This window comes from Antechinus flavipes, chromosome 1 (assembly GCF_016432865.1).
Source record: "Antechinus flavipes isolate AdamAnt ecotype Samford, QLD, Australia chromosome 1, AdamAnt_v2, whole genome shotgun sequence".
In the NCBI taxonomy this organism is placed as follows: Eukaryota; Metazoa; Chordata; class Mammalia; order Dasyuromorphia; family Dasyuridae; genus Antechinus; species Antechinus flavipes.
Window position 1 is genome coordinate 352,163,012 of NC_067398.1, and position 15,326 is coordinate 352,178,337.

A 15,326-nucleotide genomic window follows, 5' to 3' on the forward strand; every position below is an offset into this window, starting at 1 on the left:
AAAAATTTCTGGATTCAAAGGGAAAGAACACCAATATAAGTGAAATTCTAAGACAGAGAGTATATGTGAAACCCTAGAAATCAAATGGTTGTTATATCCATTCTACCTGCCATGTAGTAGCTATTTGATCTTAGTCAAGTTACAAAATCAGTAAACCTTAAGTTTCTTCATCCATAAAGATGTAAATAATATGTATTCTTTCACAGGTATCTATGCAGAATAAATGAGATTTATCTCATTTATCAGAAGGTAACTTAAATATTGCAAAGGATGTGTTTTCTAAGATAGCCTTGCTAATATAAATTCCAGCAATAATTGTACTCATCACTGCATTGATCTAGTTATATTTTGCCTAAATTAGGTGCTAGGAAAAAATGCAACCAAATCAATAATGATATGAAATGTTCACTTAAATGTGAGATTTTATAAGTAAGTCATATTGAATATGTTTTCAGAAGAAATTCAGTTTGTTTCATTTTCCTAATATTTATCAAAACTAAATACACTTAACAATATTTTTACTGTTATTAATCCAAAGACATTCTTTTTTTAAAAAAAGACATTAAGGTTTTCCCAACTGTTTCTTAGTTGTCTTTCAATTCTAGAACAACTTAAAACAAGTTTTTGAAATTTGATGAATAACTAATCATTTTTGCTTACAGACTAGTACTATGAAAATACTTATATTATATTATATTATATTATATTATATTATATTATATTATATTATATTATATTATATTATTAAGAATCCCCTCTACAAAATCTTCAAAAGGATGTTTCCCACTATACTATGAAGACTTTAAATGAAAATGAATGAACCATTTCTTAAAAGCATACATTCCACCTTGAAACAACTGTAATTATTAGAGACTCAATACAGTATTCCAAGCATATTCTGACTAGAGAAGAGAATAGCAGAAATCTTAGCTCCTTTTTTTCTAGATATTTTTTCTTAATATACCCTAGAATTTTGATATCAAAGCATACATACAGAGTTTAGGATCCTCTAAAATCTCAGAATCTTTTTTGAAAGAATTGTTGCCATGCCATTTCTTCCTCATCCTCTGCTGAATAATTTTTTTTTTTTAGTTCAACTGCAGAAATCAGAAGCCCTAGAGACAAAGACATAGGTTTAATTTCTGACACCAATGTTTCTGATTTATATAATGCTTGGCAAATCAATTAGTTTTTCTACTTCTTTGTCTGTAAAATGGAATGAATGTTACTTGTTACTGTTTACCTCACAGCACTTTAGTGAGGAAAACACTTTGTAAAATTCTATTTAAAATGCATTTTATTTTTAAGGATAGCATTTGAGAATGCTTTAAAAATATTTTCTTTATATCTATTCTGTATTTACTGAATCAGGTTACCAGAAAAGCTAAGTTACTTAGTTACTCAAAGAATCAGAATATATTTAGTTTGGTCTGAATGAACTATATAATTCTCCTAAAACTTCTTAACTAATTCATTTTGAAATTAATAAGAATAATGCTTTGTGGGGGAAAGAATTCCTTTGTTAGCTATACCAAATAGTTAAAAAATATTTGTTGTTTAGTTTTTTGTGATTTTCTCAATCAGATCTGATGGTCATTTTTCCCTTTGGGGGGAAAAAATATTTATTTATTTTCTCGATCTTAAATTATTGATAACACTTTTGCTTTAATACTTTGTATCTTTATTAGACAAGTTGTCTTATCTTCTGCAGCATCAATTCATGAAAAATAACTTTGGAAATAAGAATTTTATTTATATTTCTTTAGGCTCATTATCCTACTCCTACAGATGCCTTTGTGTATCACTTAAGCAATAGATTTTGTAACATTTTTTTTTCCACAGTAGAAGGTCTAGCTTTCAAGTCAAAGATGTGTTATATTTATGTTCCTCAAGGTTTATCATGTCTTCTTGGGTTGTATTTAGGTACTTAGTACTAAGCAACAATTTTTCCCACAGTTATCACATGCCAAGGGTACCTGAACTCAAAAATGTGTGTCCATACCTAATAAACATCTTGAAGGTGTCTTTTCAAGTTTACTGCCCATTTTCTTCTTTGTGCATTCTTTGCTGGAACCATAAGAAACATTAGCTTATCTATCATATGATGCTTTTCTGAGCTGAGAATGGTAAAAATAATGAAAGGATCTCCAGTGTGCTTGCCTGGCAATGATGGCATGACTGGTGTGTTTAATAAAACCTTTATTGGTACATTTTCCGGTGTGGTGGTGTTGGCAGAAATGGTCCCCCTTTGGATTTGGAACTCGGCAGCTGATGAAATACAGTAAACATTAATTTGGAATGGGCTGCCAGTTTTGGAAAGCCAGGTGACATTTTATTATATTTGTACTGAACAGGGGCTGTGCCGCATACTGCTGTAGCTTCCGCTGTCAGAGGCTTAGCTGGCATTATGGAAAAAAAAAATGGCAGGCCTGAGAATCTTATCCCCTGAAATGAAAGTCGAATGCCAAATTGAAATTCCTACAGGATTTCCGATAGCAATGGGGGAATTGAGAAGCCCACAATTAAGCATATGGGCATTAAGATAATTGTCAGATCTGTTGGCGGACATGATAGAAGACAGATGGGTACGAATCAGTGCGCTCCACTGCAGCACCCTGGGAGACAATTTGACGTTTTACCTGCCTGAGCTACCCTGCCATATTTGTCACTAAATGTGCGGCACAGCATCTTACTGAGTGTTAAGTGTTTTTTGCACGATAGTATAGGTAGATGTGTGGGACTCTGGTGCCCTCTAGTGAAAAGCAATTGAGAGCAATGTTAAATGCTGGTGTCTCCTTCCAAGTGATGTTTGGCTGTCTCGGGAACTAGGTGCTTCACCTTAATCTCCATTCCTCCTAAATTCTATGTCATTTCTTGCTTTTTTAGGTCGGTGCCCATCGCGAAGATGGTGTGGCTCTCAGAGGCAGCCATTCTCTTGTGCCAAACCAGGTTCCAGTCCCACAACTCCCAGTTCAGTCGGCTACTTCCCCTGACTTGAACCCTCCCCAAGATCCATACAGAGGTGAGTCTACCACATAAGTGCTCTTGATCCATTTATTTTGTTCTAGTCTACCACATAAGTGCTCTTGATCCATTTATTTTGTTCTATATGCTTTACCTGTTCCCATGTTAGGTTAGATACTGACATTTGTTATACTTTAGTATTCATTTCTAGATTAAAAACTGGCACAGAATTAAAGATCAGGTTCAGCATGATAAAGTAAAATGAGAAAGCAACCATTTAGAACCTATTTTTCATAGGTTCTGTTTCTCCAAAAACTGTTTTTTTTTTTTTCTCAAAAAAAACCAGATCTTGGGGGATCTGGTTTCATTTGAGTGGAGAATGAGACATCAGAGTGATGATGCTAAAGTTTATTTTAGTTATTTACACATTTTTCACTCAGTCAATAAAATTACCATTCAGATCACCTAACATGGTTAGATGTAATATCAGAGTGAACTTTGCAAAAAGATAAGGAAGAAGGATTTTTTTTTTAATTGAAGGAAATTTAGGAAGAAAATTGACACCATAAAACAGAAATTATCAAATTAGTTCTTTGGTCAGGAAAAATCCAGCATGATTATATACCTCCTCTGATAGACAAGAGGTTTTGTTACTTATGGACAGATACCCATGACCATTTATTGTCTACAACTTATTTCAGGGCTGGAAATTTTTTTTTTTAGAAGACATGTAGTTTATTCCTGTGCCTCTTAAGTAATCCCAAATGATTAAATTTCAAATGGAAACAAAGTTTTAGATCAAAATAGCTTCTACTTTCAATAATAATTGCTAGAGCCAAATTTTAAAATTTTGTCATAAGCCCAAAAAGGTGAGTCATGTCATATCCCAGCTTTCCTTCTGAAGTGTTTATCAGAACTAAACAAATTGAGGATGTTAACGGCTCAACTTTCATGGGCTCCTAGAAACATTTACAATTTGACCCTAGCATCATTTATTTTTGATGTTAGAAGTTACTTAGATCCAGTAGTTAAATTACAATTTTAACCATGACCATCTATGATTAAAATGAAAATGTGTAATTAACTGCCTAACATACATATCTCTTTTAATCACTAATTATTCTTTGAATGAGAAGGAAATCTACTTCAGTAATATCATTATGGTATCTTTTGATTTCTTACTGACTGAATGTATTTATTTTATTCCATGGAAATAATATTTTAAGGATTTTTTTCTATTAAATCATGCACATGGAAAAAAACTCAATATAATAGCTGATATTTACTTGGGTTCTTAATCAGAACATTGAGGTGTGTGATTTTCATGATTATGATTTTCATTGCAATTAAGTTGATGTTTTGTAGACAGTGAAATTACCATCTACTCCAAAAGATTGCAAAATAGAATTTAACCTCAGAGCCCATGCAATGAAAACTGGTTTCAGCAGGTGCATTTTTGAAACTTCCCCAGAGAGCATAAAAGAGTGACAGTATGAGTACAAGGATCAGAGTTCGGGAGTACTCGTTTGTATATTTGGCACCCCCACAACATGTATCACACACATCCATGCATTGAATCTTTGGTTTAAACATTAGCAATAGTAACAACCTTTTTTTTTTTTCCCTCTAGGCATGCCAGCTGGATTGCAGGGGCAGAGCGTATCCTCAGGTAGCTCTGAGATCAAATCTGATGACGAGGGAGACGAAAACCTGCAAGACACAAAATCTTCTGAGGACAAGAAATTAGATGACGACAAGAAGGATATCAAATCAATTACTAGGTCAAGATCTAGGTAACAGTATATAATACTGTCGCTTCATTTAATTCCTTTATTGGACTTTGATGAAGTGAACAGAACAAGGAAGAAACTATTCAGTTTTTTCCTAGCAGGTAAATCCACAGCTGAAAAGGCCTATTCTAGAAGTACTGATAGTATCATTTCAGATACCGGTACTCTAGTAATGCCTAAAATACTCTTATAATCATCAATTTGGGCACCAAGCAAATTATAGCCATAAAAAATAATTATTGATATATTCAAAAGTAAAACAACATACTTTTAATGCTCATTTATAAATTTGATGCAAACTGTTATTTTTTAAAATTTCTTTTAAAAATCAAAAATTGCAAAACAATATAAAATAAGTTAATAGTACACTGTACTCTTTTCTCTTACCCTTAAAATATATCTGAGTACTTACTTTATCCCAATTTTTAATAGCACTGACACTTGTGTTTATATGGTGACAAATTGAGCCATGATTAGAATGATATCTAAATTGTTAACATTCTTCTTTTGCAGTGTTTATATAGATAGAAGGTATGATAAATAGTTGTATTCATCTCCTAACTGATATCATCAAGTTTATTTTTGATGCCCAATATAGTTATATCTTGATTTTTCTTAAAATTTTACTTCCATCTGAGAGTATGCTCCTCTCTTGCTTGATCTTTGAGTTCCCTTTAGCATGTTTCATTTCCACAGGGAAGCCTAATTAACATCACATTTATAGAGTACTTCCAGGTTTTACAAAGCATTTCCCAACAACAATCCTGTGAAGTGAGATTAAGTGACTTGTTTAAGATAGTAAGCATCATAGCCCGGACCTGACATTGCTCTGCACTCAGGTGTAGCCTGCAGATCCACTGGTCCTTCAGCTGAGCCATACAGCCTCTTTTTATTTACTTTTGATGAAACCATGATTATATCCAGGTATCTTTTAACAAGCAAGAACAGACTGTCTTTATCTAAAGGTTTCGTTAGACAAAACATAAATTCAGCCATGAATTCAGTGTACCTGTGGAGTTTATGGTCTCTGGTCATGATGAAGTTAAGGCACCTAAAGAGAATAGGTTAGGTGCTGTCTGCTACTAGTTGGCTCATTTCATTAGAGCACCCACTAATAAGGTCAACATCATATCTTTATTGGTCATGGATTTTCCATTGTTGTCTTGTAAGAATATAATCTGTTTCCTGAGTTCCAATCAGACACTTTACAAAAAGGTAGCCAAATTAGAAATCTCGGAAGGATTCATTGATGCAAATGCATTGCCAGTAAAATAAAACTTTTTCAGATTAGATGCCGGACTTCCTGGGTCAGGAGAGCTATTGTAGTATCACCATAGCACATTCCACAAAGATGCAGTAGTGATCTTTAAGTTTGAAAATAATATAGTTGAGGTTGTATTCAAATGTGTAGATGTTCTATTTATTTGAATGAAAAAACTGATATACAGACAATGTACCTTCTATACAACTTCTTTGCACAATCACTGTTAAGTCTCTGGTATTATCAGCACCTAGCAGAAAGCAAGCATATTAACTAGTAGGCTGCTATTGTCATACTAAAGCTTATCAAGCTATTCCTCATCAAAGGAATATATAGGTGTGGCTAAAAAGGGAACGATCACAACACATACAACGTACACACACACACACACACACACACAGCATGGGAGACATGCTGATCTTGAAACACTTGTGCCAGTGTGTTGATTCACTACCACAGTGACACAGGACTACCATTTCCACCTCTTTTTCAACTTTGTTACAGTTGCCACAGTCTAAAAGATTTGTATAAATGTTGTGGGCTAAATAACCCAATTTATGCTTGTATGTACATTAACTTGGGAATTCTTGCGAAAATGGTGCAGTGAAAGATAATCCTAGTAGCAGCTTCCAGCCCCCAAAGTAATATAAGCAGAAAACCCACATGCTAAGGCTTCCAGGTCTCCCTTCTACCTTCTACCTTCCAGGTGCTGGCCTATAATAGTTCTGTTGGAATTTAAGCACCACTTATCAAAATTAAGGCCTAAACTATGAGGGATAAGGGAAAAACTCAGATAAGGCCAAAACTAAAGAAGGAAAAGAATCAGCTAATGAGGAACATGAATGTAGGAAACAAGAAAATAAAGGATACCATAAGGTCAGCACTTATTGTAAAAGTATATAAAATATAGCACATGAGGTAATATACAGAAATGAGGAAGAGAAACTCATTTCAAAGACTTCTTGGAACATTTCTCTCAGCAGTGATGTGAGGGAACCATTTCTTAGCTCTTGTACTACCAATCTCAAAAGTCATGGCCTGGAAGGAATATAGAAAGTTAGTTATAGAGAGGTGGACTCCAGAAGTATGTGACTAGCAAAGGTTAAGAAAAGTCTGTCGAGCAATCAACATTTGAAATTGTTTACTAGGCACTAGAAATACAAAATCAAAAGTGAAAGGAAATTTTACATTTAGAAATCTCTACAAAGTAAGTTGAATTTAGGGGAGGAGGAAATAACAGATTGAGGAATTAGGGAGATTAAACCACACTATAGGAATTTTCCTACAGCTCTAGCCCTAGTGGTCACCTCATCATCTGAGAGATACAAAGACAAAGTCCAATCCTTTGTTTGAGAGAATAAGTAACTAGTACTGGGGAAGGGGAACAATAGTACTAGTCCTTAAAAAGAGGAAGGCTTGGGGGTTGGAAGCATAATTTCATCAAGGAAATCAGAGAAAAATCAACATACACAGAGAAAAATAAAGGAGAGCTGATTAAGGAAAAGAAATGTTAAGGAAAAATTGTCATCTTAGTGGACAAAAACTGAATAACCAAGAAAACTGAGGCCAAATTCCCTGAGAAAGGTGCACAAGGAATTCTTCAAGCCTTACAATAACATCAATAAAACAACTCTAAGAACTTCTATGAGGATTCAAAAGCAACATCAAATGAAGTGCAGATATCAGAGATATCAACAGAGAAATACAAGCTGTTAAAGAAACCAGCAAATCTAACAAGACACTAAAGAATTTAGAACAAAACATAAACACTCTCAATAATAGTAGATTCTCTTAAAAGAACAACAGAAATGGAATGCAAAAGTGCAAAAGGGAAAATATATTAACTGTGTATTAGCAGGCAAATACTTGAATATCATCCGGAGTTCTTTAGTTCCCACCTTATGCACTAATAGTTCAACATGGCTCATTTAAATTGAACTAAATTCCACTAACTGTTACTGGATGTTGGGAATGCTTTCTGTGTTGTAGAGAATTTAGGATTAGTAACAACTACTAAGTAGCATCCTCACATTCTGAATTAATGAGCCTATAGTTCATATTAAAAAAGCTTCTCAAGATCCATCAATTTTCTAAGATTTGACTTACTCAGCCAACAAGCTACAAATCTTAGAAATTAAAATTCCAAAATGGAAAAAAAAAGTAACAGTGTTAGCAGTGTTAGATATATTCTGAAGATATTAAATAAAAGACGATAGGTTTTTCTTCTAACACTGGTGGCCTCAATAAATTTTTTTAGTTAAGATTTACTATTGAAAAGTACTTAGAATTCCTTAACAGCAAATGTTTAATAATGTTACTACAAAAATATAACAGGAAAAAATGTTACTTCCTCCTATTCTTCACTTGCTTCCATATTTGATAGAATTCTGTGTACACTATACAAAGATTCTGATATTCTAGTCATATTTTAGCATGAATGTCCATAATGCTATTTAAATAGCTGCCAAGGCCACCTGCCCAAGTACTAAAGTGAGGGTTGGCAATTATGTGGTAAATTAGGGTTGTATACATTCCAGATATTTTAGACCAAAATATTCACTTGCAGCACACCCTAAGCACTCAATAAATGATCCCCTTATGTCTTCAGTTATCCAAATTGGCTGTCTAATCCCCCACATAATTGCCAACTCTCCACTTCACTTTGGAATAGGGAGATTTGGCAGAAGGTGTTCTGTTTGGGACAAAGAATTAAGATTCACTTATCCTGATCTTAGCAAGCATTTTCAGAGTATTTTGTAGGTTACTGCTAAAATAAAAAGCATTTTTCTCTTTTCCACTCGTTTTGCAAAATGCCACTGCTTCCATGCTATCCTCCTCTCTTTTATGGACAGGAAAGATGAGAGAAAAAAGTACAGTGACAATTTGAGTATTTTCATTTCATTCTTTGTTGGTAAGAAACCCTAAAGAGATGCTTCTATGTGACTAACACCTCTATGTTGCTGTTCAATGATCAGATCAATTCTTATTAATTTAACTAGTAGCTATTTACATATACATATTAATGGATCCTTTGAAGTTTCAGTAGACTGTTTTAATTTGTTATTGAGAACCTTCTCATTTGAAAAGGTCATTCTTGTGACATTTAGTTATGCTTCCAAATCTGTATTATAAGCCAACAGTGTTGGGAAAAAAAAAATCTATGCAGTCTATTTGCATAACCAATTTATTTATTTATACATTTATTTATAAGTGAATAATGAATTAAAATTACTTATTAGCCCATGAACCTTTGGAAAACAAGTTCTCATTTTCAAGTCTTCTTTGTGTTATATATAGCACAATGTTTAATGTACAAAATGATTACCCAAATGATTGCCTTTTTGACTTTACCTGGGGGAAACTTACTTCTGTTTCTGTTCCACTTATTCCATTCTGTTCATTATTTCAAGTAGTGTTGATTTCTAAAGGACCTAAGTGCTTTATTATAACAGTATCCTGCTTACTGGTTTCAGAGGACATTGCAGGCTTGGGAGTTGAGAGTAGAACTGCAAATTAAAGGATCCATTTAAGTGAATAAACAACAACTGGGTGGAGGGAAGCAAAAAGAGATTCATTTTGACCCAGCCCAGCTATTTTTTAATCCTACTCATTTCCAAAATAGCATATCAAGGAAGCATCACCATGCCTCACTGGGCTTCCTGAGCTTAAAGTTGGGAGGAGCCACATTTTTCCAGTCAGGTCATCAGGAAGTATTTGTTGCAGTGAGATACTAATGACTCTTTTCTCCCCTTATATTTCTTTACTCCTTGCCTCACATCTTAGTCTGCCCATACTATGGCTACCGAGGGAATCATTTTTAATGCACCAAGCATCTTAAATTGCAGATGATTCCAAAACCTAATTCATCACGTTATACAAATTGATCTATGAGGAGGAACCACCCCAAGCCAGTATTTTTCCATACCCAAACGATTAGCCAAAAGAAATTGTTGTTAAGTCATTTCAGTTGTGTCTAACCTCTTCGGGGATCCTTTTGGGATTTCCTTAGCAAAGGACTAATTTGCCATTTCCTTCTAATCCTTCTAATCAGATGAAGAACTGAGGCAAACAGTTAAGTGATTTGCCCAGTGTCACATAGCTAGTAAGTGTCTGAATCTGGATTTGAACTTAGGTCTTGATGATTCTGGGCCCAGTGTTCTATCCCCTGCCAGAAAGTAACTTTTTTTTTTCTATAGAAAAGAAGGACAGAAAGAGACAGATTCAGCTGGTCATTTCACATTGCAACAAAGAAAGCATCTTTCTTTTCCCAGTGAAAATTTGGACTTAAAACACAAAAATCTTAGAGGCATACAAGACTTTCAGACATCATCTAGTCCATAGGATTCTTGACATCTCTCTAGTAACCTCTGTTTGATATTTGTTACAGGGAGCTCACTACTTATTGTGGCTGCTCATTTCATTTTTTAAAAAGCTTAAAGTTGGAGAATAAAGTGCTGTTCTCAATTAAGCCAAAATTTGCTTCCCTATCATTTTCTTGCATTGATCTATAGTTTGCCCTTTGGAATAATACAGAGCAAGTCCATTTCCTCTTGTAGGTAAAAGCCTGAAAATATTTGGAGATCCCTATCATCCACCTCACCACTTACTACTAAATAGCTATAAATTTACTCAACTCTTCTTCATTTATAAATTTCCCAGACTTCTCACTAGCCTGCGCACTCTGTGGATAAACTTTAGCTTATCATTATGCCTGGAATTAGGAACAATAATCTAGTTGCTTCCCTCACCTATTTTTAAAATAATTGATTTCCAGAACAAAAAAAAAAGCCGTGAATCATATAATTTGACCTCCTGAGAAGTAGAAAACAAGGCTCAGAAAAGTTTGAAGATCTTGCCTGAAATCATATAGCTGATAATAACAAAGTGTGGATGACATTCAGGTTTTAGAACTCCTTTGTCTTATTTAATTAAAAAAAAAAAAAACTAAATTCAGGAGCTTAAACCTATCTCTATTTTACCTTAGCTGGTTTAAGTCTATTGAGATCTTTTTAAATCATTTGTTTTCCACTGGTTCTAAATACCACCCAGAATAGAACTTTTTCAAAAACTTATTTTAAAATGTACTTTGCTTAAAGGGGTCGTGCTCCCTGTAGGGTAAGAGAAAACAGGCTGTGGTGCTGCTTTTTGAAATGTAATGTTTGTTGTTGAAATGTACATTGTTTCATTTTGGCTGATGTCCTACACTTTCATTCTCCCAATGCAAACAATATGTGGCTCTGATTCTGGCTTGGCCACTGTCTCCAGTTTGATGTGGGGATTATATCTTTGGTAGAATCATTAGCTCTTTTCTCAGGTCAAATACATGCTGGAGATTTAATAGCATAAAGAGCTTTCTCACCCCTTCGTAGTCAGTTTCAACAGCAAAGACATTTGTAAAATTCTGGCCTCAAATGGAGAATCTCAGTGAAAAATCTTAAGGAAAAGAAACCCAGGAGGAGGAGGAATAAACAAAATATTTAGAAAGCTTTTCCCCTCACATCATTAGAAAATATGTCTTTTTTGTTTGCTTTTTTTTTTTTTTTTGGTTTCACAGCAATAATGATGATGAAGACCTTACACCAGAGCAAAAAGCAGAGCGTGAAAAAGAAAGGAGGATGGCCAACAATGCCCGTGAGCGCCTGCGTGTACGTGACATTAATGAGGCTTTCAAGGAGTTGGGCCGCATGGTACAGCTCCATCTGAAGAGTGACAAGCCCCAAACAAAACTCCTGATTCTCCACCAGGCTGTGGCTGTCATTCTCAGCTTAGAGCAGCAAGTGCGAGGTTAGTGGTACATCACATTCTACTCTCATGTATGATGACAAGTTTAGCCCTGAAGTTGATAGTGTTACAAGCAATAGCAAATCTCAGGCAAGGTTCTTATACTGTCAAGCAAAGAAATTCATAGTCCCAGTATGATTATTCTAATTTGAGGTCACATTGAAAGTCTTTAAGGTAATTTGTTCTTTTTGCTAAAGTGTTCAGACTATCCCTAAGTGTATTATCTGAATCCAGAGTCTAGAATATCTGCCTTACACTCACTTTCAGAATTACAAACTTGGTATCCAAATTTAGTATTCAATTCAATTTGAATCATCTTCTTCCATACTTCCTAGTTAAAAACACACACGTTTAACATACATGCAAAGTACATTAATTACCAACTGCTTTTGTAAAATACTCACTAATTTCGTTCTGCTCTAAAAACACCAAGATTCATAACATTACTACTTTAACCCCAGAAGTAGTACTTTGGTTAACTAACAATTGGATCTAGATAGAGAGCGAGTTCACCAGACTGAACCATTTGACAATGCTCTTTACTTTAATGTTAAACAGAAAGGAATCTGAATCCTAAAGCAGCATGCCTGAAAAGAAGGGAAGAAGAAAAAGTATCTTCAGAACCTCCTCCACTCTCGTTGGCGGGACCTCACCCTGGAATGGGAGATGCATCAAATCACATGGGACAGATGTAAAATGGTAAGTTTTACTTTCAACCAGTATAGATATCTTTGTTAACATCAGAAATTTTTTAAAAATAAGTTTTAACTGAGACTTCTCCCAGATTTTGATTGAGAAAACAGTTCTAAAATTCAAAAGTTCAAAAATTGTAAAATTCTGAAGTTCAAAAAAATAGCTTTTATGCTAAAATCTGTTCATTAATTTTCCTTTTTTTTTTTTTTTTACTTCTTTCACAGGTCCAAGTTGCCACATTTCTTCATTAAAACAAGAGACCACTTCCTTAACAGCTGTATTATCTTAAACCCACATAAACACTTCTCCTTAATCCCCCTTTTTTGTAATATAAGACAAGTCTGAGTAGTTATGAATCACAGACGCAAGAGATTTCAGCATTCCCGATTATCAAAAAACAAAAAACAAAAAAAAGTGCAACTTGAGGGACGACTCTCTTTAACATATCATTCAGAATGTTTAAAGCAGAATGTTGCGAGCTGTGGCACGCAGCCCAGAGACTGAATGGCAATCTTCTCCACACTGTGGAACAATGCATTTGTGCCTAAACTTCTTTTGGAAAAAAAAAATATAATTAATTTGTAAGTCTGAAAAAATATTTAATTTAAAAATTGTAAACTTGCAATAATGAAAAAGTGTACTTCTGAAGAAAACTACATGAACGTTTTTGTTGGTGTTGTAGTCAGCTAGTGTTTATACTTACTGGATATTGAAGGGGGAGCTTTGCTACCCTAGTTACAAAACCAGCAAACGTCCTAATGAAAATGAAGTGATGACATTAGCCATTCCTTAGGGTAGGAGGAACAGATGGATCTTATAGACCTATGACAAATATATATATATAAATATATATATAAATATATATTAAAAATTTAGTGAATATGGTAAGCTTTTGTTCATTTGTTTCAGACTTTTTTCTCCTGTAAAAAAATAGTACTGATTAACTTTTTTAAAAAAAAAAAGATTTTACTGTAAATATGGATTTTTTTGTCTTATTTCTGTCCCTCTCCCCTGGTTTGTTATTGTAACCTGTAGTGCCAACTCTGTCTCTGGAGGGGGAGTACAGGATGAAATGCTGACCCTGATGTTGCTTCTCATTCATAAATAAGTAGAAAGTTGTTTCTCCAGTCTTTTGGGAACACAGGACTTAAAAGTCACATCATGTGTAGATATTACAAGCAGCATTATCAAGACGTGGCAAAAATGAATTTGTCGGAATCGTAATGTTGCTCTTGTGACCCTATTCTGGGATTTTCAGAGGTACAAGGTTAGAATGCTACAATGTTACCACTGTGCCTTCCAATGTTTATATCATCAGAAACATAACATAATCAAAGTGGCTGTGATTTTAAACAATTAAAGTGTTACCTACATGTGTAGCCTAAGTAGTGTGCAGTGAGGCGTTTCTGAATACATGGTCAGATTTTTGAAGAAAAAAAAACAAAAAATAAACATCAAATCAGAAAATTGCAAGTAGTGTGATAGATATGATTGGTTTTCTTTCTTTTTTTTTTTTGATTTTTTTTTAATCTTTTTCTTTCCAAGTGGGTTTGCTAAAGTGTAGACCCCCTTTCCTCTGCCTCCTCCTTAGTTCGAAAAATGCCAATATCCAATCATCATGCAGCATTATAACAAGCCTTATAAGTCCTAAAGCATTAAGTTGCACTTTCTCAAGGAGGGGTAGTACAGTATTTCTCTGGCCAGTATGAATGAAGTTTATACTTAACATATTTGATAGTAACATAGATCAAGCTATGTGGCACAGCAACTCATCAGATAACTAGCTTTGAAGTCTGGGCACGATTGAACCAACTTCCATAGTGAATCTTATAACGATTGACTTTGGTGTATAGTACAGTTAACAGGTAGTGCTCCTAGCTAAGTATTTGTCAGCATCCTTTTGTCTCTAATTCTAGTTTCTATTTTTACAGCCACACAAACTTGGCATGTATTAAAAAAAAAAAAAGAAAAAGAAAAAAAATTCCCTGTTCAAGTAGATTTTCCACCTATCAGCACTGAGTAAATGCCATACATCCATCAAAATGGTCTGAATGTTCCATCTGTTCTCCTGTTTTGCCAGTTATATAGTAATGAAAAAGACATTTGTAAATTTTATGCAACAAATGGCAAACGTATCATTATTTTGAAATTGTGTATGTAAAAGTTATATTTTTACATGTAGACTCTTGTTATTATGTGTTTTAATACATTGTATCAGTTTTTGTTTAAAAAAATCTGTGATTGAAAAAAAGTCTCATTTAAATGAAATAGTGAGATACAAGAATCTGAATTTTATGTTTATTTCTGAAAACGTGAAGAACAAATAAGATAGTTACCATGTGGTCACCTTTACGCATCCATTGACATTTTGATTAGCTGTGTGTATGTTCAAAACTGTAAATATGTTCAGTAGAGGTAAAACTAAAAAAAAAAAAACTTTGATTTGTTGATAAGTTCCTAAAATGTGGAGGTGGATTAAAAACCCTAGGAAAATAACAGGACTCAAGCTCTATGAAAAGTTCCATTTAGGTTTACCATTGAAAATCCTCTTTGGGGGAAAAAATGAGTCTGGTTTGCAAGAAGAAAGGTATAGAAAAAGTTCACTCTCTAAATGATTGGAACCATTGAGTGCTTGGTTCCTTAGAATATTCAAGGTGCCATTGTACTAGGTCATTCTACATTCATACTTTATAGTCCACCAAGGCTGGTATCCCCAAGAACAATTTTATATTGGAAACACATATGCCATTTGATCACACTCAGAAGTGTACACTACAAAATACAGTGTTTACTTTTTAGGGAACTGGAAATACTCCTTCGAATTATGCACATTTTAA

The 15,326-nt window shown here is 34.1% G+C and overlaps 1 protein-coding gene across 8 annotated transcripts in view; it reads left to right on the top strand.

Annotated features, from left to right (window-relative positions):
* TCF4 (transcription factor 4) overlaps positions 1–14,779 on the top strand; it is a 412,574-nt gene extending 397,795 nt beyond the window's left edge. For 5 of the 8 annotated variants that reach the window (XM_051969592.1, XM_051969595.1, XM_051969591.1 and 2 more), the window contains 5 exons: positions 2,887–3,022; positions 4,595–4,757; positions 11,570–11,799; positions 12,355–12,495; positions 12,714–14,779. In XM_051969592.1, coding sequence (XP_051825552.1) covers positions 2,887–3,022; positions 4,595–4,757; positions 11,570–11,799; positions 12,355–12,491 — 666 coding nt within the window. In that variant the 3' untranslated portion in view covers positions 12,492–12,495; positions 12,714–14,779. The remainder of the gene's footprint in view (positions 1–2,886; positions 3,023–4,594; positions 4,758–11,569; positions 11,800–12,354; positions 12,496–12,713) is intronic. The other 3 variants (XM_051969593.1, XM_051969598.1, XM_051969597.1) reach the window with 1 other exon arrangement.
* Positions 14,780–15,326: the final 547 nt, after the last annotated feature.